Source organism: Lotus japonicus, chromosome 3 (genome assembly GCF_012489685.1).
Source record: "Lotus japonicus ecotype B-129 chromosome 3, LjGifu_v1.2".
In the NCBI taxonomy this organism is placed as follows: Eukaryota; Viridiplantae; Streptophyta; class Magnoliopsida; order Fabales; family Fabaceae; genus Lotus; species Lotus japonicus.
The window spans coordinates 32,921,374-32,940,416 of record NC_080043.1 but is presented as its reverse complement, the minus strand read 5'-3'; the positions used below and the strand labels follow the sequence as shown (position 1 = coordinate 32,940,416).

At 36.6% G+C, this 19,043-nt stretch overlaps 3 protein-coding genes across 3 annotated transcripts; all 3 read right to left on the bottom strand.

The window, feature by feature from the left end:
* Positions 1 to 13: 13 nt before the first annotated feature.
* LOC130749642 (uncharacterized) lies at positions 14 to 1,414 on the bottom strand. Its single transcript, XM_057603014.1, has 2 exons — positions 909 to 1,414; positions 14 to 323 (listed from the first exon to the last, which is right to left on the bottom strand). The coding sequence occupies exons 1-2, from the start codon at positions 1,310 to 1,312 to the stop codon at positions 95 to 97; spliced, it is 633 nt and encodes a 210-aa protein (XP_057458997.1). The 5' UTR covers positions 1,313 to 1,414; the 3' UTR covers positions 14 to 94.
* A 1,213-nt stretch (positions 1,415 to 2,627) lies between these two features.
* LOC130749447 (transcription factor MYB1) lies at positions 2,628 to 8,575 on the bottom strand. The gene is made up of 2 exons (XM_057602803.1): positions 8,222 to 8,575; positions 2,628 to 3,683 (listed from the first exon to the last, which is right to left on the bottom strand). The coding sequence occupies exons 1-2, from the start codon at positions 8,487 to 8,489 to the stop codon at positions 2,896 to 2,898; spliced, it is 1,056 nt and encodes a 351-aa protein (XP_057458786.1). The 5' UTR covers positions 8,490 to 8,575; the 3' UTR covers positions 2,628 to 2,895.
* Positions 8,576 to 14,918: 6,343 nt separating this feature from the next.
* LOC130749445 (uncharacterized) lies at positions 14,919 to 16,931 on the bottom strand. The gene is made up of 3 exons (XM_057602801.1): positions 16,755 to 16,931; positions 16,297 to 16,623; positions 14,919 to 15,343 (listed from the first exon to the last, which is right to left on the bottom strand). The coding sequence occupies exons 1-3, from the start codon at positions 16,819 to 16,821 to the stop codon at positions 15,186 to 15,188; spliced, it is 552 nt and encodes a 183-aa protein (XP_057458784.1). The 5' UTR covers positions 16,822 to 16,931; the 3' UTR covers positions 14,919 to 15,185.
* Between the last annotated feature and the right edge of the window lie 2,112 nt (positions 16,932 to 19,043).

The following is a 19,043-nucleotide window of genomic DNA, read 5'->3' as shown; positions in this document are numbered from 1 at the left end:
TGTTTTTCTTCACATTTTCGTTTTATCCTTTTGGCCTCTTTAACCAAACCAAATTTCATATTTCTTCAAATTTTAAAATAAAAGTCTCCAAAAATCATGATGAAGACTTATTGAAGTGAAAAATCATTGATATAACAAATATACAGATTAATAAAACAAGTAGACAAGGCAAGAAGTGATGGTCATGACAAAAGCTTTGACTTTCTTCTGAAGGAGCTTGTGTTGATGCTTCAGCAGGACTATTCTGGTTACTCAAAGTGTCTGGTATCTCCTCAGTCGCTCCATGAACATTTTGTGCAATGGAATGACAAATTTCACATGTCCTATTAAAAATTAAAACAAGAAAATATATTAGAAAATGTAGAAGTATGAAATTGAATTAGATTGTTATGCTTTTCTATTTTTGGTTTTTGTTGCTTTTCTTATACCTAAAGCTCACTTGGAAGAGCATGTTTCCAAGACTACCTTATTATTAATTTGATTCTCTTTTCTAAAAAAAAGAAGTATGAGATTGAAGAGAATGTTTTTTTATAAGCAATTGGAGAGAAGGTATTTAGAGTTGGACTTAAATTTTGCAAATCAATGGGAGTATTATTTTCCGATGTATAAAAGAAAAGAGAAGATATTTACATAAATCAAAATAGTTCTAGTAGGTGTCATCAAACTCTTGCTTTTAATACTCATTCCGCAACCCCAACTGACACATAATTATACAGTTCAAACAATCATTTAAGGTAAGCATTAAAATGTTAGTAACAATTAACTTTTTGGCATCAAAGAATTTCTAATGCAACAAAACCAACAAAAAAAAAGTATCAATTTTCTTATTTATTTCGCACACCTATGAAAATTTGTCATATAAATCAAGTTCAATATCCAAATTAGAAATGATAAAATTTTACACTTACCTATCCCCCTTAATGTTGAACCAAGTTTCTGCACAATTCTTGTGAGCAATAGATAAATCATCCTTACAAGAGCAGCCCAAGGTGATGGAAGCTTCAAGCTCCTGACCATCATCACTCTCCAAACCCAGGTGACAAATTCTGCAATTCTTCTCTACCTTAATTTCTGGAACCTCACTTTCAATTTCCACCTCTTCTAATGAATCAGTAACAGAAGATACCCTCCGAGAATCAGCGCCATTTCCGATCTCATGATTGAAACCACAAGCATTGTTGTAATTACCATATGTGATCACATTTGTAGAATATAAATGATAATGGTAGGAACCATCACCAACATCATAGAAGCACATGCTTGTGTCACTTCCAATCATAGAATGGTGGTGCCATCCTTGCTCCAAATCCATGTTAGATATTTGTGTAGCTGATAGTTTCAGAGACCTAGAAGAGAAAGAAAGAAGAAAAAAAACTTCCTTAGGGGATGAGACAGAGCATGAAACCCCTAAGTTTGCATCTTTGTGCTTTTCATATCTCTATCAAGAACTTCCTTTAATAGAATGGATATATATCTACTCTGCAGAGTTGGTGAAACCAGAGCATGAAGGCTCCAAAGCCAAGGATGCCATCTTAGAAAGAAAGAGAAAGGCAACCCTTAATACGTAAGAAAAACGCAAAAAAATGGCATGCGACAAAAAATATTACGTTTTCTGAAGGCGCAAACTACAACACTAACGACAAGGGAAAAAAGTGTGATGACAACATATAGAAAAAATCAATAATAAAATTTAATATTAATAAAGTTGTGTTTGAGTTGAAGTTACCGATTATGTGATATATCGGTGGACCACATTTACCAACCAATGGTGATACCGTGATATTCACTAGTTTATGGGCTACAGTTGGTAGCAGGTAAAAACCGCCACAAAGTGCAAATGTCCCCAGTGTCGTCGAAAAACTGGTATGCATAATTTTTTTTTTTTTTTACCAACCATGTAAATAATGAATAAGAATATTAATCATCGACAAGATCAATAGTTTATTGGGAAAATTTTAATTACAAACTATAATAATCGAATTCCAAGAGACCCCCAAATTTGTTTTTTCTATTTCTGGTGAAATTTGAATCAATAGTTCAATTCTTCACCCTTCACTGGAATTGGTTGATTAAAACACACTTGAGATAGCAAGTTTCCAACCAACACCATATCATGACAAGAAGAAAAGAAAAGAAAAAACCCACCCCGGAACACCGTTGGATTCATTGAAGGTTCAATTGTTTTCTGAACTTGAATCACTCCATCTTGCAAAGTTCCCCTCTTCCTCTGCTTATTTATATTTTCTTCCTCCGCAATGTAGCCATCAAACTCGTGTAACCTGTCTAAATAAACATACAATGACAATGCTCACATCTTGGCTTTGTTCTTAACTGACTCAAGATCACGTTCGCAAGTCTCTGATGCCCTAACATGGGGTCAAGTCAAAGAGGTGCAAGAAAGACTTGCAATCAAGGACGACCATCGTGTTAGGGTTCATGCTGTGGAACAAAATGAACTAGGGCATTACAACAAAGAAAAATACTAAATGTTATGATACAAAACCCAAGAAGTATTTTAGTTATCAACTATCCCTCATGATCTCCTCCAAGTAACATAGTTAGCGTTGCCACATCATCATGCAACTTTTCTTCGTAACATATAACATTGTTGTTACAACAGCTTAAAATTCCTTCAACTTAAATTAATTTAAGTAATTTTCCCCCTACAATAGTCATGTGTAAGGAATTGCAGGTTCTCAAGTCAAGTCCTAATTAGTCAACACCAAGAAAACAAAAATAAGTGTTCTTTTAACTCATGAGCATATCCTACTTCTACCTAGCAAATCCATTTACATTATTACAATGATTCACATAGCCTACAACAAGCACATTTGCAGGGCAAACAGGTTGATATCAGTATAGCCTTCATGGACTACTGATAATTTATTCAGCACTCTAATGGCCACTATGTACCTGAGATCCATTAGATAGTACCCTGCCAGTTGTGTCACCCACCATTTTTGCGTTGCTACTCTCCAATCCACTTTTAAGCCAAGCAAGGTTACTGATGTCTGCAGCTATTGCAGCCAACTCAAAACTTGGGAAAGATGGGGGTTCTGAAAATTCAATGAATTCTGGTCCCAGCAAAGAGCTTTTCGAGTTTTTACCATTGGGAGCAGCACAACATCCATGGCCACACTGGCAAGGCACTGACTGGTCACCATAAATTCCTTCAAGCATTTTACACAGTTCAAAGTCTGGTTTTGATGATTGTAACATGGGACCTTGCATAGGAACAGGTCTTTGAACTGATGTTGAAGGCTGTAAACCATTGGAAGAGTGATATACACTAAAAGCACTTACACGTGCTACCGGCCGAACAAGGGTTGGTGGATCCTTGACTTCATGGTATAATTGAACCTCAGTCTGAGCTTTGTCTTCACATTTATCATCGATGATCTCCATAGAACTGACATCTCTTCCCTCTGAGGATTTTAAGGAATTTACATCTCCACATGATAGAGTTTCTTCTGATGATGCTTTGGCTTTGTCCAAGCTAAGGTCTTCCACCATGTTTCCAGATTCTAACTTAATCTTATCATGTTCAACTCCCCGACGCCTCAAAGTAGAATTCCAGTGGTTCTTAATGGCATTGTCTGTTCTTCCAGGAAGAATCTTGGCGATGGCTGCCCATTTGTTCCCATGGATTGCATGAGCAGCAACTATAATCCGATCCTCCTCATCTGAAAATAAATGTATTATGTTGTCTAGATTTTCAGGAATGTGGAACAATAAGATTTAATAGATCAGTTTCGAAGCAAATATAAATGTTCTAATTCTAATCCAGACAACATTGCATGCTGGAAGCTAGCTTACCATCATATTTCTACATTAATTTTATTTTATAATGCCTTGAATCATAAGATAATGTAGATTGTAGACAGCTATTATTTGTTCCTGTTGGCAATTTCACAAAAAAAAATAGAAATAATAATAATAATACCAAGCAAGGGGACTTACTTTTAGCTGCAGATTGCAGAAAACACATTTGTGGGACAATAAACGGATAGTAAAGAGCTCTAATACTATCATAAGGGATCAGAATTTTTCTTCATATACCACTTTATGTAGACTGATATTCTAAGAAGGAAAAAAAAAACATTGTTCTCAGCATTTTTTTTATTGCAGATGCTGACCAGTAGCGTACAAAAGAATACTTTGGATTTGAGTTATGTAAAGAATTTGACAAGGAATTCATTAATCTCATTATTTCTCAAAGGCCAGATTTATTTGATTCTTGTTTATTTACTTTTGTTATAGGAGAGTACTCTCCTTAAGTTAGAGTATGATTTGGGTCTTAGATTTGTAAAGAGGTTTCACCCTTGGAAGGGATTCTCTCATGAAAGAAGGTTCTCCATCTTGTGAATCCATTACAATTGTTTTTCCTATCCCTCTCTCTCTTTACCTCTTCTCTCTTCTTGTCTATTTCCCAATTTTAAATATTCAAAAATACCAAAAAAATATTCCTTTTCTCCTCCTTTTACCTTGTGGCTGCTGTTAGGGTTTTCTAAGTCCTAACAAAGCCAGTGTGTTAAGAAAGTTCAGAAATGAAAATCAGGGATTTCTATCCATATCCATTAGACAGTAGATGTGAAGGTTCACATAATTATTAAACCTTCCATAGCTGAAACGGTAAAAACATAAAAAACATTAACTCAGTTAAAATAGGAGAAACTTTAAAAGCACAAAAAGCTAAATGACAGACATAACAACCCAATCCGATATAACTAGTCCTCATCGTGTGCAAGCCTGCCAATAGCTTTGAGTCATATGCTGCTGAAGTTGCTTATAAACCAGATTTATCAGAGGCATAATAACAAATTAGGTCCCAAACTTAAACTAGCAAACGAGTTCGTTTAATTTTTCAAGTTTCTAAATTATCCAATTTATATTACCTAATTTGATTAATACGTCATTTTTGCCATTATAATTTCAGAAATCACAAAAAATTAAGACAAAAGTCATTAAGTATTCATATCATGGAGTATTTGGTTCCCAAGATATTTATCATTATCTCAATCCTGGGCTGTAACAATTCTGATCTGACCTGCCAGATGTCTCATCGAATGAACAGAGGATAACAGCTTTAAAAAATTCGGTCGGGTACTTGAAGAAGATAACTCATAACAGTGATTACGGGGTTCAATCATGTACCCTGGCCTCTAATGTGATGGAGATTCAGAAGATGGATGGTATGGTATATAAGGAATGAGGAACCACGGTGTTAGCCTTGAGGTGGAAGAAGTCAGTGAACAACCCACTTATGAGATGCCAAAGTTGCAGGTAAACAAGACAAAGTAGAGTTACAACTGCAAATTGATTTTGAGTCCTTCTGCTATGAATGGAAATCCTGAGCAAGGAAGATTGAATTGACTAAATTGATGGCAGCAACCCGGTGGGTTGGGTAGTCCAAATGCAGAGATTCTTCAGCAGCAACTCGGGTTAATGAGCAGCCATGAGCTGGTTCCAGTTCTTGAGGAAGAAAAAGCTAGACTTTGGACGAAAATTTGACAGTAGCTAAGGTTCAAAGATTCCTTAATACATAACAGAGAATCTTGGTGTCATTTGATTTGATTCATGTAGAAAACTCCACCTAGAAGGAAAGGCTCAGTTGTTGGTAATGTTGTATAGTTTGAAGGTTTTGGAAAAGGAGTCTAGGCAGAGTGTACCAAGATTGGCCACCTTGGTGACAGACTATTTGAAAACTGTATCAACAGTCAGTCAGTTGGAACTTAGATTACAGGACAGTGTATCTAAACAATACAAGAGAAATAATAGAGGGAGGTTACAGACTTGGAATAGGAAATTGGAGAGCCAGAAAACCAAGGGCATGTTTGATTGCAGTTTTTGAAAACTGTATTTAAAAACCGTTTTCAGAAACTGTTTTTGAAAATTGTTTTTCAATAAAAAACTGATTGATTTAGATGTTTTCCAACACTTAAAAAATTGTAATTTAAAAATTAAAAACTGAAACAGAAAACATCTTTTAGCTGTTCTGGTATTAGAGTTTTAAAAACTGAAAATGAGAACTGTTGCCGAAAACAGTTTTTAAAAGCAAACATGTTTTTCAATTTTTCAGTTTTTAAAAACAGAAAACAGTTTTCAAAAACTGTAATCAAACAAACCCCAAGTCTCTCAAACACCTGAGAATTAGAGAGAGAGAGTGGGGGAGGGAGAGAGTTCATCATTATTGCTATATGATTCTGTATCGCATTGATACTTGTCATAAAACAATTATCTCAAAAGCTAAAGCTCTTGGGTAAATGACACATGACTGATTTAAGATTTTATATTATATTTCTAGCATGCTCCCCCACGCAAGAACTTGAAGCTTGGACAGTGCACATGCCCAATGCTCTCTTTCTAGAACTCGAGTTAGGCCTAACTCTACCCCCAAAAGCTAGTTCAGGGGCGAGGGTTTCTCTACCACTTATAAACACTTATTAGGTCATATCTCTAGTCAATGTGGGACTTTTCAACAATACTAATCCATGACCAGGATTGTTTTTGCAATAAAATCAATATGTTCATCACTTCATCCTATGTCGGGTCCAGCTCTATCACTAGGCAGCTAATATAGCAGGAATATGTAAGGAAGAAGGGAAGAGGTTAGATGTTTTCAGTGCAGCCAGCCATTTGGTCCCATGAACAAGTTCTAAGAAAACAATATGAGGGTTACAGTTTTGGCAGAATATGAATAGGTGGATGTGAATAGGAAGATTATTAAGATGGAATACCAGGTAGAAGTACAGTGGGATTGTGGGAAGGATGTTTTAAGTTGCAACAGTCAAAAGCTAGTTCTCCGATTTCAACCTTCAAGACTAGATGGAACTTAAGGGGATAGCATCAATGGGCCTGGAGTCGTTGGTTAGAGCAGTTATAGAATTGGTTGAGCAGTTGTAAAAAGTAGGCATTTAAGCTAAATAGGATGAGAGGGTTAGAGGAAGAGGCATTCAAATTTGGTAGTCTTGGGAATCAAGTAGTGGCCCAGTTACAAAATGGGAACTACCTGGAATCCTTTGGCCTCTGTGATTCAGTAAACCATTATAGAAGTGCTTTTTCTATTCTTCTCTGATACTCTGCTCTCTTTCTATGAATTGACTAGTTACCTGTGCCACTTGAGATAAGGCTTAGGAATGAATTCCTTTAACTTGTTGATGGGATGTCATTTTAGCAAGCTCACCACATATTAGTAATGTAAAGTCAAAGAATACATCAAACAAACCATAATTACAAATTCGATTTCCTATTTTCAAAATCAAACATCACAAAAATGGACCAGAAGAAAAATCCACTAGCTGCAAAATACAAGGTTTCATGGTTTTAAATGGTCTAAGTAACTGCACTCACAACATCAAGGTTTTTGTAGTCTCGACAACCACATCACTACCACAAATGCAACCACATTGGCTGCAATTGTCCAGGATATAAAAATTGTGACTGACATAAGGACAACGACAATTGGAATTTAAAACCTTTCAAGGTTCTAGAAGCCCAATTGGTGAAGGTCCAGAATATTCAGTTTATTGTTTTCTAAATATGTTGCTACCAAGGGGCCATTTGGAGCATCAGACACGTGGAAACAAAACAGGCTCTAACCCTATTTACAGTTAGGGGTCTCTTCTTATGACTGCGCAATCCTCCTGTTCAATGACAAAATTTGCATGTCCTACTAGCCGGATTGGTTCAAGTGCAAGACACGAGAGCATGGACGGAACCACATGCATTCATTACAAATGGGTTAGTCGCCCCCGGGAGAAAAAACTTTTGTTAATAGAATAGTATTTGTCCCCTTCAAAATTTTATACTACATTCTTCAATTAGTCATTGTTGATTTTGTTTGATGTGTTAAATCTCTATACCTAATTTTTCTGGTTCCTAAATCCCTCTACCCAAATTTTCTGGTTTCCTCCAAGCAAGAGAGAGGAGAGACCTCTTGTCAAACATGAACCACATGACAATGGTCAATGGCAAGAAACAAGAACACCATTCAGCAAGTAATCTAGATACAGTAACCACCACCACCACCACCATCCCAATAACCTAACACTTGATAATTGATCAAGTAACAAGTAACATCTAGGTGAAAGGCATTACTTAACACTAATGATCAACCAAGGAACAACAATGTACACTGAGAATCGAAATGCACTACCAAATTCAAAATAGATAAGAACTTCACAACAGAATCAAATTCCAAGGAAACTAGTTAGTTACGCACCGGTGAAGGGCTTGCGCTTGACGGAAGGGTCGAGCTGATTGCACCACCGGAGGCGGCAAGACTTGCCGGATCTTCCGGCGATCCCGCGAGCGATGAGGCTCCAGTTTCTGGCGCCGAACTTGCTCACCAGTTGGCTCAGAATGGCGTCTTCTTCCGGAGACCAAGGACCTTTCACTCTGTCTCTGCAGCCGCCTTCGCTGCTGCCACCTTCGGCTAACCCCGGCATCCCCTCGTCGCCGCTTCCGTCGGCGGCTTCTTCCGGTTCCATTTCTGACGTCAGTTGACAAAGAGAAGAGTGAGAAAGAGAAAGACAGCGAGTAGAATTGTACGCGCCAATGTCTCGGTACTTTTTAACATCAAGTGAGTGACACTGTGGAGTCAGGGGTTAAGGAACATGCCCATGTGTCCCCTTCAATTACAATTTTATCCTCCAATCTATTAATTTCTCCGTTCCTATTTATTTATAAGACCTAAATGCGAGGGCATAAATTGAAAAACAATAATAAATGTTTCTTAAACTTTGTAAGAGCATCTCCGATGCAAGATTGGTAGTTGAGTTGTTTAAACACTATTTTGGTGGGTCCAAAATCTCGCTCCAGTCACGATTGCTTATTTTACTTTTAGTTGAGCACTACTATATCTCATATATTTATATTTTTTATGTTCATGTAAGCATGATTTAAATTTAAATATTGATAACAATATAACATTTAAATTATATTATCTGACATTTAAATCATGCTTCTTTAAAAAACAATTAAATCATGCTCAAATTTTCGATAACAGTATAACAAATTTTGTCAAATATAACAAATTTAATATATTTCAATTGATCTTATTAATTTTAATTTGGGCCAAAATCCATTTAGCATTAACCAAAAATAATTCATTCAGTTGTTTCTCCAAAAAAAAAAACCCACTTTTCTCCCCAAATTAAACCTAAAACCAAATAACCCCTAATCCTCACCATTCTTATATAAAAGAACATTAATATTTTTATTTTAGGTCTTATAAATAGGAACAGAGGGAATATCATTTAATTCTCTATGATGCTACCCAATACAAATCAAGGGTAAAAAGAAAAGATTATTTAACTTTTTATAAAACCAATACAATAATTAATATATTTACATTTTTTCTTAATAAGCGTAATTTTTTAGAATATGTCTTATATTTAGAAACGGATGAAGTATGATTTAGTCATTTAGGGATGATATTGGGGCGAGGAGGGAGCGGCGGTTCTCATAGGGATCTCTAATGTATTATTAAAAATTAAATTAAATGACTATTAATACTACAAGTGGTATCAAAGCATGTTGTGATGCTTCAGGCCTTAGAATTAATCTTTCAAAATCTAAGGCTATGGCATCTTGGTGTGTGGACAGTGCTCTTAAAGAGCGGATCTCCGCTGTTACTTCCATTCCGTTCACAAATAACATTGGTCCTTATTCACCTCGGTCGGGTTCGCAAGGAGGACTTTGGTTTCATTATTGATCGGGTGACCTCACGGTTAGCCTCTTGGAAAGCTAATCTGTTGAATAAGCCGGCGCGCATTACGCTTGCGAAGTCTGTTTTGTCAGCTATCCCAGTTTATGTGATGCAATTGAACTGGTTACCTCAAGCTGTGTGTGACCAGTTGGATGCGGTGGTTCGCTGGTTTGTTTGGGGTAATGGGCAGACGAATGGTATCCCCTTGGCGGCTTGGGACAAGGTGACTCGGGCTAAGAAGCATGGGGGTTTAGGCTTGCGGTGGGCTAGGGAGAATAATGTTGCCATGCTAGGCAAGCAGGTTTGGAGCTTGGTGCAGCAGGATGATAAGTTTTGGGTGAGTATTGTCCGTGCCCATCATGTTGCTGGTCCAGCTTTGCTTTCCTGTGCACCTTCGGAGGGTTCTTATTTTTGGAGATCCATGCTCAAGGCTCGTAACTTGTTGCGGAATGGCTACGGTGTCAGAGTTGGGGATGGCAGCTTATCTTTCTGGTTCTCAACTTGGTCACCGCTGGGTCGTTTGTGTGACAGGGTCCTGATTGTTGATATTCATGATATGGATTTGTCTTTGAGAGATGTGTTCTCGACGAGAGTGTTTAACCCGCTGTTACTGTATACTACGCTACCTCCTGAGGTTAGCAATTTCTTGTTCACCTTAAAACACATTTTCTTTGATACAGGTACTAGTGATTGTCTTATTTGGAAGCCTAATTTAAATGGGGAGTACACTGTCAAAGAGGGGTACAAGTGGTTGTCTGGTCTTGATGCTATTGTTACTGACGCTGGATTAGTTGGGGAGCGATGGAGCTCCGTCTGGAAGGTGCGTGCCCCTGAAAATATCCGTCTTTTCCTCTGGCAAGTTCTGCATGATGCACTCCCCACTTGCTCTCTGCTTGTTAGACACAACCTGGCTGTGAATGGATTGTGCCCCAGGTGTAGCATCGGTGAGGAGACAATTCTCCATTGCATCAGGGACAGTGTCGCCGTCAAGCCTATTTGGCGCGAAACTGGTTTCGTGTTGCCACAATCTTTCTTCGCATTACAGACCTTCGGTGATGTGCTGCAGGAGTTCGATGGGTTTGGTCTGATCATTGTCTTGGCCACAACATGGGTATTTTGGAAGGAGCGATGTCGCTTTGTGTTCTCGGCGCAGCCTCTCGTCGTGCATAAAGTGGTGCGGGAGGCCCGAGAACTGTGGCTGGTTATTGCTGATGTCTATCGCCGTGAGGTTCCCCCTCATGTGCAGCGGTGGGTTCGTTGGCAGTCTCCTAGGGAAGGCTACGTTGCTCTTAACACTGACGGGAGTTCGCTTGGTAACCCGGGAGCCGCTGGCATTGGTGGTGTTGTGCGTTCAGGGGATGGCAACTGGATCCTGGGATTCGCAGGCCATGTTGGTGAAACAGACAGTTTATGTGTTGAGCTGCTAGCTATTCTCCGTGGGCTTACAACGTGTTGGGACCGTGGCCATAGGTTTGTTGATTTGTTTTCTGATTCTCTGGTCGCTTTGAGTTTGATTCGGGAGCCCCATCCTGTGTTACACCAATATGCTTCCATTATTGGTCAGATTAAAGGTTTGATTCAGCGGCCATGGCGTGTTCAGTGCCAGCATATCTTGCGAGAAGGAAATGCGGTGGCGGATTTCCTAGCAAAGCAGGGAGCATCATCTATGACTGAGTTTCTGATTTGGGATACCCCCATTCAGGGTACTCTGCGCTTATTGAGAGAGGACCAAATGGGCACTTTGTTCTTGCGGGCTTAACCCTCTCCTTTTTGTTTTTGTTTTTGTAAGCTCTTGTTATCAAAAAAAAAAAAGCATGTCTCATGTTCGAATCTCATGGAAGACATTATTTGCAGTTGGGTTGGCTGACAGGCGCTAGGGGGTTTGTTGGTTAGCATCTTGCCTGTTGTGTTGCAGAGTTTAAAATAAGGCGCCAGCTGCTACGCTTTAAGGGATAAGAGGTGCCCCTCATTAACAACAGTTGCTTTTGTCGTAGTGGTAAGCGCTTGAGAACCAACACATGGTATCAGAGCCGATGACCCCGTTTGGAAGATCTTATTTGAGCTTATTTGATAACATAAGCTCTTATGTTAGTGTTTGGGAGAGTTTATATATCATAAACTGTTTTGAGCTTATTTTCATAAGTTACTCAAGATAGCTTATGAAAAAGAGTTTATGATTATATATAGCTTATTTTTTATTTCTTTCATTATAATTTTTAAAATAGCTTATAATCATAAGCACTTAATTAAGCTGTGTTTCCAAACAATGCATATGTTTAAGATAAATGGGTAAGTAAAAAATTCGATAACTTTATTTTTTTTATCTTTAATGATATTGGTCCATTATAATATAGCAAAAACTTTATCAACTGACCAAGGTGAATCCTCGAAAACCATGAGCACGATGAGTTCATTACTTTTTCAGATGGGGATGCATGGGATCCTGGGTCTTGGCTGAGTTCCAGGTGGCAACCGCCGAGGCAAGGGATTGTTAAGCTGAACGTGGATGAAAGTTTTTGGGAGCAGGATCGTTGTATGGGGGCGGGTGGCTTGATTCGGGATGATCAAGGCAAATGGTGGTCCGGTTTTTATGCTCACCAAAGAGGGGGGAATGCGTTAATTGCAGAAGTTACTGCACTGTTGATAAGCCTGAAGCTGGTGTGGGATCGGGGTCATCCTCATGTCATGGTGGAGGTGGACTGTGGGGAGCTGCTGCAGGCGATGGAGGATGAAGAGAACTGCTGTTTTCTGCCCATCTTGAACGTCATCTGCAGCTTCAAGACCAGGGATTAGAGCTTGAGCATTCATGTAGCTCGTTGAGAATGCAATGCGCCAGCGGATTCCCTCGTCAAGACAGGAGTTCGATCAGCTTTGGTGGACGTTTGCTTCTTGGAAGACCCTCCTCCAGATGTTGAAACGCTAGTCCTTATGGACTTTTTGTTTGTTCGTTAGTTTTTGTAGCTTTGTTAGTTTTCAGATGAAGCAAAGAAAAAAAGAGAAAAAACAATCCTAGCCAATCTTTTACCCACTCATTTTAGCGTTGGTAATATATTAAAATAAAATCAATTTTTATATGAATTTTATAATCACTTTTTTCTTTTTTCTTGTTATCACTCTTTTGATCTACCGACGGTGTAAAGTTTTTTTACACCGTCAACCAATCAGATTTCAAGGATGTGAGAAAATCTTTCTTTTCATTTAATTTCTTTAATTGACATGTCACATCCTTGAAATCTAATTGGTTGACGGTGTAAAAAAACTTTACACCGTCGGTGCATTAAAATTAAACTCTTCTTCTAAACATACACAGACGGGTCCTTTTCTTTTTTCGTCAATGGGATAGGTGCTACCGAGGTAACATATGGCCCTATTGGAATTGGTGAGGTTGTTTTATTTTTGGTCCAATTGATGGGGTAGTTAGAAATGACCTTAAAATTGTTCTGGGCCGGCTCTCATAAATCATTGGGCAGTGTGTTTAGAGGCTTTTGATGGAAAAGTTGAAGTCATTTTAAAGAAATCATCATGCGACCCAAATATATGTCATTGTTATGATTCCTCACTTGTTTGATGGCTGAACAAGGATACAAATAGACTATGGAAGTTGTTAAAGATCCTTAAGAAGGATCAACATCTTAAGAGGTTAATTTTGGTTCACTATGTGGAGGTTATTTACATTGGTAGGGAAGGAATAAATTTTGCTGATGCCTTTGGCCGAATAAGGATGTGGTCAGACAACAAGATTTATGGGCTGGTAAAAACTAAAAAGGGATTTCTATATAACGAATATTTGTATTAGTGGTGATAGTGAACCACTAAAGGACACTCACTTATGTAGAAGTTTTAGATTATTATAAAGTGAAAAAAAAAACACCATATAACATGTTTTATGGCGGTTTTAGTCACTACAAACATAAGTGTCGTGAGTGTTTTATACTGTATAGTAGTTTACTAATCATTTTCATTTTCGTATATGTATAGATAATAAAAGCCCACTTGTTGTTTTCAAGTCTTGTTTTGACTAATAAAATTAGTGTTGCTTCAAAAAAAATATAACCACATAACTGTAGCTCAACAAAATATTTTATATTGTTTTATAAAGTAAATTTTATTAATTTCAAATTATTCTAATGATATATATATATATATATTTAATGTGAGAGTTAAATTATATTAATCTTATGGACATAAATGGATTAAAATTAAAGTAAATAACTAGTATAAGGACATTGACTCGAGAGGGTTGTTCATGAAATTGGTTGAATTAATATGATGTCGTATCTCTGGTTGAGTGGAACCAAGGCTCCTGGCCGATTTTCAATCCTACCTTCTCCCACATCTTGAGCGAGACGACGTTACCTTCACGCTAGCCTCTTTTCCATGCAACAAGACCTTCGGGAGGAAGTTGTCTTCGAAGTTAACTTTTCCCTACTCTGCTTTGAAGAAAAAAAGGGCATTGACCGATAAAAAAATGACAAGGCTTTGATGCTCATGCTGAGTTAGACTTGACTTGATGTTCATTAGTTACCTACTTATCTATCAATTTTAACAAGTGGTTGTTGTTGCTTCTACAAGCTTCTAGAGCTTAACATGTGAATATATGTCTAGCATATATATTCATCTAAAACCTAATTAAAATTATAAAGACAACTTGGCTTAGTTGGTAAGAACAAACCACTTCCATTTAGAAAATTATGTTCGACTCTCACTCTCGATGTAAGAATTGTGTTTGTGAGAGACCGTAGTAAATATGTGGGATTGATGTGAAATTTGGGAAGGGTTTTTCTTGTTTTCAGTTCTTTAAAATTGTTATGAGAAGTTGGAGTTTCCATTCTTAAATCATAGTTGAAACTCAAATGATGGCGCAATTCCATTTCATATTCCAAGGTTGAATTATTGAATAATGGTCAATTCCAAGTTCACAAAGGGGCCAAACACGTTTTTCTTTTCCTATTTAAATTTTCTTATTCTATGATCCGATTCCGTGTTTGTCTTAAAATACTACGTGCTAGGAGTAACGAATGTTTTCTTTTATTTGTCAATGTATGATTATCTTAATGAACCCACATGCTTTCTGTTACAAAGGAATACTCATCAGAATTGGAGAAAAATTTCACAAATACCTTATTGATGATGAGAGTATTTAAGCAGAAAATTGCCTTGCTGAGACAAAATCAAGTTCACAATACCTCAGAAACGAAATACAAAAACAAATCCGAAATCTAAGAAATTTATAGAACAACATAAGCTACAAATGAATATTCAACACCGTTCCCAACTCAATCTTGATTATACAACCCAACCCGTAAAAATGAACACATATATATTCCCTTTGTATCCTCTAATACAGTAATATGCATATAATAATGATTTGAAAATTCTTCTACATTCTGTAGCCAAAATCAATTCCGGGAATACAAGCAGCTTCCTGGATGCTAGAATTGATTATGAGGAAAGAGAAATTAATCCAAACATGCTATTAAGCGAAGATTTCAGGGGCAGGGGCTGGTGCCGACACAATGTCCTCTGATGAAACATCAGAAACAGGGCCAGGGGCAGCTCCAAAGCTTACAAGCTCAACCATGGCACGATGGGGGTTGCTTCTGTGCTTCTCACACAATTCTGGCAAAAATACACCTGCAATTGCATCACAACAAACCAAGCTTAGTTACACAAAAATGGAAAAACAAAATGAATTTTATAAAATGGAGTCTTGTGCAAGTAATCGAACAGAAAAAACCACAATTAGAAGCAAAGCACCCCCTCCACCTTTTCTTAATGATTTCTTTGATTTGGTCAGGAATAAGAACCATATATACCTTGATTAGGATTGAAGTTAATTAAATTGTTCTATGCTTTGGTACCTTGACGCTTTCAACAGGACATAGGTAACAAGCAATATTTTTGTTATTTTGGTGAGATGGCCTTATTTTTGTTAGTTAAGGAAAATCCAAGCAAGAGCGTTGAACTAAACAAACAACACACGCGTTATTACTCAGGAACTTCCTCCATGGTTTTTTCTTGTTTGTTAAACTTCCATCATTGAAAAAGTCATTCAGATATCACATTTTCTTTCTTTCTCTTTCTATGTACCTAAGACCAAGATTACTATTTGAAAATTCATTTACAAAATTAATTGTGAAGTTAGAGTCTATTATGAGGAAAAACTTTTCATAGTAGCTTCTAGTTCCTGAGTGTTGAAATTGATTTTTAGAAAAAATAAGTAATGTTTTAGTATATGATGAAAAATCACGACACAAGACACAAATAATTTTTCTTAACTTTTGAGGTTGTTCACCGTAATTTTAAAACATATAATACTAATGTTATTCATAGGTTTAAAAATGACTTTTCAAGTTTCATATTTTTTTGTTCTGATTTAGCTCCTTAAAATAATTTTTCATATTCATTATGTGTGTATGTATACATGACAACAATATAATTTCACTCTGCTAGTTAATTATTTATTTATTTAATTATTATAATTAACTCTTTACTTTAATTATCTTCTAAAGTGGAAGAGAGGTAAATCAATTGTATTTTGTTGAATTGGACAAAAGTGTAAAGTGATAATGGTTATTTATTCTTACCCTCTCCAGCAGCCAAATTGAAGTAAAGATCAACAATGTTGGGGCACTTCTGGTAGCAAGCAGGGGAGCAAAGCTTGCCAGTGAACTGTGGCTCAAAGAAAGCATCAGAAGAAATCCCAACAGAGCTCCTATCAACACCACATGACTCCACACACTGGTCTGTTTCTATGTACTCTGCCATCCTCTCAACCACCACTTCAGATGTTCTGCATTGGTACTCGACGCCACCATCGGCGCCCTTCTCCGTCTCCAACAAGCATCTCTTCCCTGATGAAGCCACTGAGAAAGCACACACCTCCTTTGGCAAGTCCTCACATACCATCTCAGCTGCAATTAATAAATTCATGAATTTTATAATGAGATTTTTAGAACATATTAAAGAAATTAAAATGAATGAATAACATGCATTGAAATTATAAAGATATAAATATTGTTAATTAGGATATGATAATACGTACCAAAAGATGCATGGATGAAGAGGGAAGAAAGTAAAAGAACCAAAGGCAATTTGGCTGAGAAAGACATGATGGGTTGAGTTTAGCAAAATAAAGAAACTGTTTTTGTGAAAGAGGATACACAAAATTTTAAGGTTTTCTTTTCTTATTGTTTATGTAATCAGGATTGCTGAAGAGAAGAGAAGGAACAAGAGGGGTATATATATTGTGGGAAGTGGTTAAACTGCGCGTCCCTACGCGTTTGGAAGGTTCCTTGGTTGGCTTAGTCGTGTACCATGCGTTCAATGAAATATTTCTTTCAAATTAAATAAACAAAGACAACAATATTATATTATAATGAATAACTAACACTTGTTTCTTAATTTCCTCAGTTGACACGGGTTAGGAATGAGGATTCACGTATTTTTTTTTAAAGATTGTGTGTTCGACTTCCATCGTTAAACAACAACCTGAACTATTGTACCTTATAAGTTGTTAGAATTTAAAATATAATATAAAATTATTCATTTAACCTTTATCCAACAGTTTAAGTTTTTTGGATAATAGGTTGTTTGACATGATATCAGAGCTTTTATGACTTAACGGTTTGAAGTTCGATCCTTACTCCTTCACTTTCTACTTAAAAATGGAATTTAAGCACATTATAGGCGGGTTTGTGCAGGTTTGTGTATTTATTAACTCTACTCTTCAACTCTTATGTAAGGGAACGTGTTAGAATATTTTAAGCTTTAGGAAATTCACCAAAGTTTTTACTAAAAAACTATACTTTTAGTATATTGAATAATTTTGACTAGAAAAACTATATATATATATATATATATATATATATATATAATATAATGAATATTTGTTTTCAATTTTGGTTGTAATTCTTAGTTTTGACTTTTGACTGTTGAGGGGGGTATACGCTCACCCTTTCGTGGTTGCTACGGGTGCGTGAATATTGACGACTATAGCTAAGACGTGTTTGGATGTTTGAAGATTCCATCATATAAGTCAAACTCCATTTGTATAGGTATTTCCACACCCATTTATGTTCATATTAATTTGCGGAAAACTCTTGCCAATTTCTCTGTACCGGCGGCATGCATCGTTGCTTCCAAACAACTTCGGAGAAGAAAATGAAACTTGTTTGTCATTCGCGGTGTGACGTGTGCCAGTAAAAGTTCACTTTGCCATGAAGCAAGTTTGAAGAGTTAAAATTGATACATCATACAACAAGAACAGGGGAATAATAATAACGATATTTTGATGACTTCAAAGATATAACTTACTATATGATTAAGATTAGGTTAAAACGAGCGTGTGAGCGTTTTAAATTTGGGTACACTAATGCATTATGATTACATATGGATATTCTTTAGTTGGATGGTCAGATTTGATGAATGATAAAATAGTAAAAATGTTTGACAAACTCTTCTTCCTCGCCCCTTCCCCTCTGTGCTGAAACTCTCGCTGATTTCTTCATCTTCTTTGGCAGCTTCACCAGAATGAATCATGCTATCTTCGGGGACGGTAAAAGTGAAAAATAAAAGAGAATTGACTCTGAACAGTACTGCGGTTGGAGTGTGTGAAGGTTTCAATGCGGCATAATTAATCAGAATTAAATAAGGATAATATTATGTAAAATATAATTAATACGAGACATATGGGTTGGGGATGAGAAAATTCAATGATCGATTTGCAATTTATCTTTTCAACGTACCAAATAATAAATAATTAATATAGTACAAAGTTTGATATGAATATATTACATGTTTATAATGATATTAGTTTTTATAAGGGAATACATTAGTTAATAACTCAATAGTCATAAATAGTGGAATAACTATTATTAAGAAAAAATTACCCATGAAAAAGAAGGCATTGTAACTAATGAATGATATAAGATTTTTTCAGGTTACAAGATGAAAACGAATGATATAAATGTTGAGAACTCAAGTGTGAGTTCGAGTTTCATATTGGTTAAGAATGAGTGAGGTGAAGACTCTATAAAGAATATGACTCATAAACTCAACGTCTTAAGGTTTTATGTAAAGTTCTGGTGTTCAAATTTCTTGGTGGTCTTGATGTTGACTCGTGGGCTCCCTTTTCTCCCCAACAAGTGATATCAAAATCAATGATTAGTTTAATCATGATGACCGACTGACGACTCCTTCTGTCAAAAGTCTTCCTTGGTTTTGGGGCGCATGAGTACAATAAGAAAAGCACCAATTGATGATAGAGAGAAATTTTCCACAAGCACACCTATTCTTAGAAACTAACCTAAATAAAGAAGAAAGGTTTGATCAA

Coding starts and splice junctions, on each gene's coding strand:
- LOC130749445 (XM_057602801.1), bottom strand. CDS start 16,821: ATGTCTTTCTCAGCCAAATTGCCTTTGGTTCTTTTACTTTCTTCCCTC. Junction 16,624..16,754: donor CTTCATCCATGCATCTTTTG/GTACGTATTATC, acceptor TATTAATTGCAG/CTGAGATGGTATGTGAGGAC. Junction 15,344..16,296: donor CAATTTGGCTGCTGGAGAGG/GTAAGAATAAAT, acceptor ATGCAATTGCAG/GTGTATTTTTGCCAGAATTG.
- LOC130749642 (XM_057603014.1), bottom strand. CDS start 1,312: ATGGATTTGGAGCAAGGATGGCACCACCATTCTATGATTGGAAGTGAC. Junction 324..908: donor TTCAACATTAAGGGGGATAG/GTAAGTGTAAAA, acceptor AATTTTTAATAG/GACATGTGAAATTTGTCATT.
- LOC130749447 (XM_057602803.1), bottom strand. CDS start 8,489: ATGGAACCGGAAGAAGCCGCCGACGGAAGCGGCGACGAGGGGATGCCG. Junction 3,684..8,221: donor CAAGCGCAAGCCCTTCACCG/GTGCGTAACTAA, acceptor ATTTATTTTCAG/ATGAGGAGGATCGGATTATA.